Source organism: Teleopsis dalmanni, chromosome 1, assembly GCF_002237135.1.
Source record: "Teleopsis dalmanni isolate 2A chromosome 1, ASM223713v2, whole genome shotgun sequence".
Classification (NCBI taxonomy): Eukaryota; Metazoa; Arthropoda; class Insecta; order Diptera; family Diopsidae; genus Teleopsis; species Teleopsis dalmanni.
This window is the reverse complement of record NC_051846.1, coordinates 158,153,627-158,163,803: the sequence shown is the minus strand read 5'-3', so window position 1 is coordinate 158,163,803 and position 10,177 is coordinate 158,153,627. Positions and strand designations below refer to the sequence as shown.

At 25.8% G+C, this 10,177-nt stretch overlaps 1 protein-coding gene across 1 annotated transcript; it reads right to left on the bottom strand.

Moving 5' to 3' along the window:
• Nucleotides 1-953: 953 nt before the first annotated feature.
• LOC119666543 (Na(+)/H(+) exchange regulatory cofactor NHE-RF1-like) lies at nt 954-4,491 on the bottom strand. Its single transcript, XM_038075825.1, has 3 exons — nt 4,381-4,491; nt 1,429-1,648; nt 954-1,164 (listed from the first exon to the last, which is right to left on the bottom strand). The coding sequence occupies exons 1-3, from the start codon at nt 4,489-4,491 to the stop codon at nt 1,094-1,096; spliced, it is 402 nt and encodes a 133-aa protein (XP_037931753.1). The 3' UTR covers nt 954-1,093.
• Between the last annotated feature and the right edge of the window lie 5,686 nt (nt 4,492-10,177).

Here is a 10,177-nt window from a genome sequence, read left to right as displayed (position 1 = left end):
AAAACTTAAAATGTTATTTTTATATTTAATTAATTGCAAGTAATATACATTTGCAAGAAAAAGTTTAAAAATTTTTAAATAATATACTACTCGAAGAGTTTTATTTTATTCTTATAGAATAGCGATTGTTTTTATTTGATAATTTTGATTTTCTTAAAATTTAAGTCTGTGTGAATAGTAAATTTGTAGAAATTTAACAATTTACCTTTTTATAAACAAATATTTCATTTCATTAGCATACATGAATAAAAATACTTCAAAATATCTAAAACTACCAACATCGATAATATATAATTACTTGTGATTATTACAAAATAGCCATAAAAATAAACACACATTTATCATCATTTAAATATACGAGTATATAGATATAAAATACGTTAAAAAGTCAAGTATTGAAACTTCCAAAGAAAATTATACACTTAAAGATATTTAAATCCAAAAATATAATCAATAAAAATATTGAAACTCAAACTAAATAGTTGATAGATAAATTTTTAGTTAAATTTAAATTAAAATCGCAAAGTTTTAATATCGACAGTCACAGTTTCTCTCCCAAAATATAAAATGAAAGATTTTCTAATACAAAAACTGGAAAATATTAAATATTTTTTAGAATTTGTTAGTTTGTTAAAATTAAGTTCATATAAGTAAAAATTTTGTTAGTATAAAATTTTAGTTAGTATTAATTTTTAATTTATCTACGCACAATTATATAAATAAACAAAAAAAAAATTCAGAAAACATAAAAACAACGAAACTTTAAACAATAAAAGTGTATCTCAGATTTCACTACTTGAAATAATACATTTCTCTAGAACTACGAAAAGAAGCTTCAACTGAAAAGGTAGACAAACCAAACTAAAGTCAATATTTTTCTGTTTAAAAAATTAAAAATAATATTAGCTTAAAGTGTTTTAGAAATTTCTTCTCTTCAATGTGCTATATTTTCACAAAGACTCTTGCTTCTCTTAAAATTCCATCAAAAACTTTTCATTAAAATTTTTAATTTTTTGTCAGCTATAGCCTTAGCCACATGTTTTCTTTTTCTTAAAAATTCTTTTAAAATTTGAGATATTAATTTTAAATTATTTTATACCGGAGTTTTGGGTAGTTTCCGTCTAGTCGGAGATGCCGGTGATTTGTCTGTTGTGGTTTCGGGGTCTGTTGATTATTTGATTGTAGTAGTTGTTGTGATTTGGTAAGACATGTTTTTTTTGTTTGATTAAACAAAGAAAAATTTAAATGAAAACCAAATTAATTTTGTTTAAAACAGACAAAAAATAGTTGCTAATAAAACATAAAACTTGTAAAATTGATTTCATTTATTATAATTATCTTTAATATTTACATATTTTAGTGAATTGATAATGTGCGCATTGTTTACAACATATAGCATAAAATTGGAATAAAAATATTCTGACTTACCAGCAATGAGACCCAATCCTACAGGACCATCGCCCGAACGACGAGGGCCACTTTGTCCGCCACTATTACCAGGCGGCAAATTCTCATCGAAAAGATCACACATACGAAAATCTGTTGCATGTTCCACCAAAAGTTCAACTATGTCACCAGTACGATCCATAATAGAACAAACTTCTTCGAAACTGCGATCAATTAATGACATACCATTCCACTCCAGTATCTGAAAAATTAGTAATTAATCATTTATTTAAAATATGTTGGAACTATAATAAGACATTTTTTTTAATAGAAAGTAATCATATGAATTAAAAAATTCATTATACAGTCATAGTTTCTTAAATAAATATATTTAAATTATATTAATCAACTTTTTATAAATTATTTTAATAATCTAAATAATCTCAATCTAACGCATAGACTAAATTTCCTCGAAACGCATCTTAGTATTCTTTACAAGTACGAAATGAGTTCCTTACTGCAATACAATATATCAACACCTTCGAGTAGATTCCAAAAATCATTGTAGTAGAAATGACTAATGGCTTCAACAAAAATAACTTAAAATGATTCTTGATAATTAATGAAGATGATTACGCGGGTGTTCAGCAAATAAATATCACAATCTATCTTCATATATTTCAAGATTATCCGCGGAGTTATTAAGTGTAAAATCAACGGAACACACTGTGTAACCAATATGATATGTATTCGATATCAAGTCCTTTGAGAAAAGTATTCACTAATAGCATATTTTAAATAATTTGTGAAAATAATAAATTACCCTAAATCATTGAATGGTATTATTAAAAAAGTTATTTAAATAATTAATATAAATATTTAGCTTTGAAATTTAAACTAAAATATAATATTTAATTAAATTAAAACATTTAAAATTATATTTTTTCGAATTATATTATATTAAAATTAATTAAATAAGTTAGAGGGGTTCGAATAGAAATGAAAATACAACAAAAATGTACTTGACAATACTCAAAACAGCGTTGTATGGTCAGTCAAATATGAATTAATTAGTTAAAATTTTTGATGTTGTCTTTTCATTTTTATTTGAACCCTTCTAACCTTTAAATAGTTTCTTTTCGTCATAAGATGCGTCACTTTCGGCAAAAAAAATTGACATTAAATTAAATAAGATTAATTTATAAATTTAATTATAATTTAAATTATCTTACTAAATTGGCTTATATTCATTCGAAGGAATTTCATACCTTTTTACTATATCTTTTTAGAACTATAGAAAATGGATCCCTTAAATTATTGTTACTAAAAATTAATTAAATAACAATGTTGTACCACACGATGAATTTAATTCAACTCCTTTTAATATCTATTTGTTGATTCAAAATGTTATATACATATATATTTTCTTATTACATATTTCTATTTGTTATTTTGAACATACTTAAGGACGAAAGTTTTCGGATTCTCATTTAAAATTCGCGCGCTGTATATTTTTCGATATTTTAAGTTTCGAAGATTTAACATTCGGAAGCTTTCATACATTTTACTATATCTTTTTTAGAACTATAGAAAATGGATCTCTTAATTATTGTTCTAAAAATTAATTAAATTAATGTTATACCACACATTAAATTAATTCAACTCTTTTAATATCTATTGTTGATTTAAAATTTATGTAATATTATTTTTCTTATTACTATTTCTATATTATTTGACATACATTAAGACTGAAAAGTTTTCGGAAATTCTCATTTAAAATTCGCTCGCTGTATATTTTTCGATATTTTAAGTTTATGTAGTTTGGCAGCACTGTCCTTAATTACTATGCCAAAAATGAGCGCGATCTGTCAGACAGTTCGTTTACGGCAGCTGTTGAAACCAGTTCACCTCAGTAGTGCGTTGCGAAAAAAACAATGGAAAAAAATATTGAACAAAGAGTTTGCATCAAATTTTGTGTTTCGAACGAATTTCGTGTGCAGAATCGTTGCGAATGCTACAAAAGGCTTATGGGGAATCAGTTTTATCGAAAACTCAAGTTTATGAGTGGTACAAAGCCTTTCAGGACGGTCGTACGACCGTCGAAGACATTTCGCAACGCACTACTGAGGTGAACTGGTTTCAACAGCTGCCGTAAACGAACTGTCTGACAGATCGCGCTCATTTTTGGCATAGTAATTAAGGACAGTGCTGCCAAACTACATAAACTTAAAATATCGAAAAATATACAGCGCGCGAATTTTAAATGAGAATTTCCGAAAACTTTTCAGTCTTAATGTATTACACTCTAAAATATACTTTTCTAAACTTCAGCAATCTATCACAATGTTTTTTAAAATAATTTATATGGAATTTTTTATGCTATTAAATCTCTTCCATCTGAGGCACAGTTTCATTATAATTAAATTTTTATAAAATACATGAAAAATTCTAAATAAAAGATTTAATTATATAAAAAAATACCAAAAAAAAATTAAATTTAAATAAAATTTCACTCTAATTTTAAGTGGGAAGTTTATTATGCATAAATATATAAAAATATATTTAATGTTGGAGAAACCTTCTCCTTTTCCACATAATAGAATTCACATGCCATGAGGCAAAAACACGTATAAACACATGGAAAAGCAAGTAGAACTGAAATTGAATAGAAAAAAAATTAAAAAAAAATCTTAAAATTAAATTTGAAGACAACTGCGTAGGATTGAAATTGGGTGGCAACTTTGCGTGCTGATACACGTCAATATAATTGCCATCGGGAAATGAACAGTGGGGTGTATACATAAAAAAATGTGTAAAACTAAATTAAAATGAGTGAACTGTAAGTGAACTGAAAATGAAAATCATAATAAAAACGCGACACGAATAATAAAAAAAGTTAAGTAAAATAAAATAAAAATCTAAAGAGTGAAAAAGGAAATATGAAAAAAAGTATAGCAATGAAAAAAATTACAGGAAATGAAATAAGTAAATTACCTTATCGCCTTGCTGTAAGCCATTCTTTTCAGCTGGTCCCCCGGGCACAGTCCAAACAATATAGGCAAAAAGTCTGCCGTCAGCACCGGTTTTGCCACCAACCACACGCATACCAAAGCCGCGTGCTTTTTTTTCCAATTATTTTGGGTTTTTAGGATTTTTGTTTAAAATTTGATGAAAAGAATATTTTGAAAAAAAAAGAAAAATGTTATTTAGTTCATTTGGGTTAATTTAAAGTATATAACATAAGTAATAAAAACTTTTATAAAATTAGTGTTCATATTTTTTTTTGAATTCTTATGAAATTATATGAAATGTTATTATATTAGATCAATGATTTAGGCACAACTGAGAGATTTTGAATAAATAACTAATTTTTTAAATTTGATTGAGATTATTTTAAAGTATTCTAAATTTCATGATAAAATATATTATAAATTAATAATAATATTTCAGACATGATATTATTATCAAAACACAATCGAGAGATTTTGAATAACAAATTTTCATTTTAAATTTAACTGAAAACAAAAAAACACTCATACGCCACCGCATATAATTATAACTACAAGGCAGGATTTATTTATAAAAAATAACAAGTTATGGATTGATTTTATGATTCTAATAAAATACGAAGTAAATATTTAAAAATTGATAGTTATCACTATTTACTGATAACTATATAAAATGAAATTATAATAAAAAAAGCATAAAACATTTAATATTACTAAACTTTCATCAGATTCATTCATATATCTTACGTAGAAAAATTTGTTTTGTATCGAATCAATCAAATCACCAAAAAAATAGTATAATATCAATTATATGTTTAATTTAAATTTTAGCAGACATCGTAACATATTTGAATTTATATCATTTTTAAAAGTATTTATTTAAATATTCTGACTAGTTTTCGAATATCTGTGGCATACCGCAACTGTCTTAAATGCCAAATAAAATGGTTTGAGCTGTCAGTTATATTACATGAAGCATATGCTTGTAGTTGTTTTAGTGTTTTTAAATTTTAATAGAAATAATGTGTAATTTGTTGTTATTTTATTTATTTTATTGGATTGCACAATAAAACCATTCAACCCTTGTCTTTGTTTCCATAGACTTTTATGGGTATTTAACATGTATTTTATTGACTCGTTGTGTACATTTATTTTATATTTTCCCTTCTTTAGTGAAAGTTTTCCCCCTATCACATTATTTATTAAAGGACTTTGCGAAAATATGGCTTTTTAATTCTGTTTGTTATACTCTTGCCAAGGATATGATTGTGAAAGGAATATGTTATGGTCAATAAAACTTGAACTAGGAAACAATTTATTTATTGCATTAAAATGCTTATTCATTCAATATGTGGAACTTGGTTATAAAGAGATAAATGGTAATTATTAAATTTTTAATGATATGTATTACAGATACAGCTGATTTTATATATATGTATGTTAGATATATATGAAATAGTTATTATTAATTGGGATAGTAAAAGACTAATATGAATGATTTATAAAATAAACAAAATTTTGTAAAATTATCTGAAATATTTTAGAAAATCAAAAGGGTTAAATAAGCTGTATTAAAATTACAGTAATATTACTGTTAAACGATATTAGAAATAAGTAAGAAGAAGCACATTTGCTACTTACTAAAAATAATTTATATTTGACAAATCTTTGTCTTTAGATCGACACTTAAAAACATTAATATTTAAGAACATTAACATTTAAATTTAATTTTTTGGGAATATGTGAATTTTTGTTTAAAAAATATAAGTTCGATTCAAACGACAATAAAGGACAAACGCTGTTTGATAGAAATTTCGTGGGAAGGAAGAAAAAAAAATGGTGTTTGATAGAAATTCCAAGTGAAGAAAGAAGAACGGTGTTGAATAGAAAATTTGATAGGTATTGATATAGGAAAAACATAGTAAGAAAAATTTTGAAAAAATGATTTTGCTCTAAAATATTATAATTAAACACTTTCCAAATAAAAACAGACTTGAATTCATTAAAGTATATCTATCTACAAAAAGAGGTTAAAGAATTAAACTGCAGATAGTGTCGTACGCAGGATTATGCCAAGGAGGTGGGATATACTAGAAAATATTTTTTTTCGATAGTGCTTTTGTATCTCACTAAATGCTTGCTTTTTTTTAATTGCCAAAGTAAGACCAATTTGCTAATCTTCCCCTTTGAATATGGCACTGAAAACAAGTTTATGTATTTTGTTATATTAAAAATGAAAGTAAATATTACAAATTTATTGTTGAAACGTAGTTCAAATTTTAATATATTGTTTAGACCTTGCCTTTACATACGAAATTCAAAATCATTTAATGTCTTCTGCGGGATATTTAAGAATTCTTTTTAAGGTCATTTCTGCTAATTTACAATTAATCAATAGCTTGGCAATATCTTGACGATTTTTTCTCAAGTTATCTTTAAACGTTCGGTTTCAGGATTGCCCGCATAAAAATAACTTTTTTTGTCAACACATAAAAAAGCTATAGTACTGACAGTCGTTTACTTTTTGATAATACACCTCAAATCAAAAATCGAAAAAATTTAATTCTGGGATTGTTTATGAAGACAGTTGTTCATCCAAACACAATATATTCTTCGAATGTGAGCTTTAAAGAAGAATGAAATAGATCATCTAATCTAAGCGCAACTAAAAGAAACTTTATCAATAACAGTGAAAGCAGCAAACTATCGAATAATTAGATATTAAAGTACCTTAGCTTTTGTTATAAGATACCACTTGGAAAGGTTGAATAAAATTTTAGAACATTAAAAAGTTTGACTGCGGAGTATCTCAATAACTAAAAGATAAGTTTTTTTTCTTTAACTCGGATGGAAAAAGAATGAAGAATCGTCTAAACAATTTGAATTTTATAAGACTTATTGTTATTGATCCAAATTAGCCTTTTTAGATTAAATTAGATCAACATAAACTTAGTAGTACCGAATAAGAGAAGTTTTTTAGCTGCATAGTAAAAACGCTGACGTTTTTCTATTGTCTCTTTAGGTATTCTACAGCATGGATTTCAATGATATGAACATCAGACTAAAAAATTGTGAACAAATTTTTCATTTGGTCTTTAAGTTGAATCTAGACTTTTGGGCGCTAGCATCATTTTCCAGCCTTAAACTATTGTTTCACTTGTGAATCTCTTTCGCTTCTTTTTACTTGTTGAATAACATACCTACTACATAATAGAGGCATTATAAAATATGCTTTTGAATAAAGTAATTGAATACAAAACTTAGTTTCAAATTTTAAATTCGCTTTTTGTACTATTATTAATTTTAAAATAAAGATGAAAAGAATTTATTTGTTCTATACTGAAATATTCCTTGAAACAAAAAGTTTCAAAAGAAGTTTTTATTTAAAAAAAAACACTAAAACTAAAGAAAATCAAGAAAATCAGTACAAACATTTTGTTGGTATTATTGTAAAAGTGAATTTTCGGATTAACGCTGCATAATAAAATAGTTTTAAATGTATTTACTTAGAAATGTTTGCTATGTTAGCACATAAACCAATCTTTTATTTTACTTTTTCATTTTAAAAACATGTTCTATTCCTTAATAGTAAAAAGTTATAGAAACTAAGAAACAAAAACTTTTAAAAATTTATTATATTGCTTTTTAACTTTTTTTTTTAATTTTTGTAGTAAAGTCTCACTTCAACCCAGTCATTCTACCCTCATTACTCCAATAAAGGCAAAAACGTTGACACCCAATTAGGCTCATAAAAACTTTTTTAGTAATTTCTTCTCAAAGTTACAGTTTCCGTTAAGACCCTTAATCAAAACTTCAACAAAAGCGCATACATATTAACTTCAGCAACAAATAATAACAAACAAGAAGTATGTATATTCTTTTAAATAAAAAATAAATTCGAAAAAGGAAAATTTGGACTAGAAGACAAAGGGGAAATAATTAAAAGAATATTTTGACAGATGCTATTCAGACTTCAAAGTTTTTCTTATTTTTGTAGAGTATTTTTATTATCTAATGATAAGCAAAATGATGAGGAATCAAAATGAATTGGAGCAATATGTAACGATGTACATTGATGATGTTATATCAAGAAGCAAAAAGTTGATAATTGTTACATTAAATAGTAAATTTTGTGTAAAAATGTTAGCATCAATTTTATTCAAACTTAAATTTTAGACAGAGTTATTCATAATGTCGAAGACGTTATACCTATTTCATTGGAAATGTGTATAAATATTAATTATCTTTATTGAAAAATTAAAAAAATTATTTAGAGGAGGAAAAACACTAGAGTTTACCTCGTCATTAGGAAGCTTCATCAAGATTTAAAATTTTAGTTCTTTTAAGCACTGATATATGGTCAGGATTTCCAATAAAAGTTGCTAGTAAATTTCATATATATACATTTATGTGGATAAATAAAAAACTTCTTCTGATTCGACTTCTTATATCAACCATTAGTTTAATATAATTTATGAATAGTTACTTAAATTTAATATATTCAGTTAATTTATATCGTAACAATGTATCTGCAAATGTGTGTGTAATAAGTATAAGTATCCGAAATGATTAAAAAACAATTATAAAAAATTATTACTCAATTAATATTTATATTGTTTTATTTAAAGAAAGTTCTATTGATTACAATGAAACCACGCCAGGATATTTGACTAAATCCTACTTACATTCTTCCTAAGCTGATTAAGGTATGATCGCAATAGTCTTAAAATACCCTTTCTTAAGTAATAATTTTAGCTTCGAGAACAAAAACAAAAAAAAAACAGAGCCAGGACAATGAGGCAAAAATTAATTTTCAATATAATTTTCTATTTTTCTGGACGACTTTTACTTTATACTAATCATTATATTGTCAAAAAATATATAAGTTCTTTAGGAAAGAATACGACGACCGTATTTCCTTTTCAGGTTAGAAGTTAGAATATTTCTGCGTAAGTTACACCTTCCGTAAAATGTAATCAAAATCTATTATAATTGGTGGCAAGTGTCGTGGACAATAGGTTGTCCATAAGGAAATATTATGTTGGCTATAAGTAACACCTAAAGTTATGCAGGAAGAGTTTTAGCACCTATAGAGAATTATATTTGATCAACTGGGTGTTGGGAAACAAAGAAAATCAGAGGCTAAATTAGGCCCTTTTTCTGATAAAGGAAGTTATATTCAAACACATAATTTCAATTGCTACCAGCGGTTTATTTCAATGAGATATTTATCGGCGCTTTATACTACCGTGGTGTGAATCTGTAATAGCAGATAACCGCATGAAACAACTTGGACTGTACGCGAACAAATGTGTAAAAGCAGTATCACGGAGGTGAGGATTCACAGATTCGGCTGTCGTGACTATTGAAGTTAATATGCAATCTTAGGGTGGTTGCAGAGTTGTGATAATAAAAAATTTAAATGGATGGAATGACTGTATTCATTAAATTTTTTTCTATGTGAAGTTATTTTTCAAGCCCAGCAAAAATATTTAATGGGCATCTTTCCTCACCAAGGAAAAAAGTTATATCTATATATCTATATGCCTAGCTACAAGTAGTATGTGTGTTGAGAATACCGCCTTCACAACAGGTAACTACATCAAATAACTTTAAATTAATTTTTTAGAAAATAAAGTTGTTTTATGGCCTTCTAAACGTGTGTTTCAGTACCGGTAAAAAATTTTTTGTTGAAGTTTTTAAAGTCATTGAGAAACATATACCTTAAATATGTAATTGAAAAAATTGTGAAAAATTGGAGCTATGAGATATAATATCTAAGT

Excerpts from the sequence above, each read along its gene's own strand:
- LOC119666543 (XM_038075825.1), bottom strand. The coding sequence starts at position 4,491 with ATGCGTGTGGTTGGTGGCAAAACCGGTGCTGACGGCAGACTTTTTGCC. Across the intron at positions 1,649-4,380 it reads GCTTACAGCAAGGCGATAAG|ATACTGGAGTGGAATGGTAT; the intron begins GTAATTTACTTA and ends CTAATTTTTCAG. Across the intron at positions 1,165-1,428 it reads AGGATTGGGTCTCATTGCTG|ACCCCGAAACCACAACAGAC; the intron begins GTAAGTCAGAAT and ends AATAATCAACAG.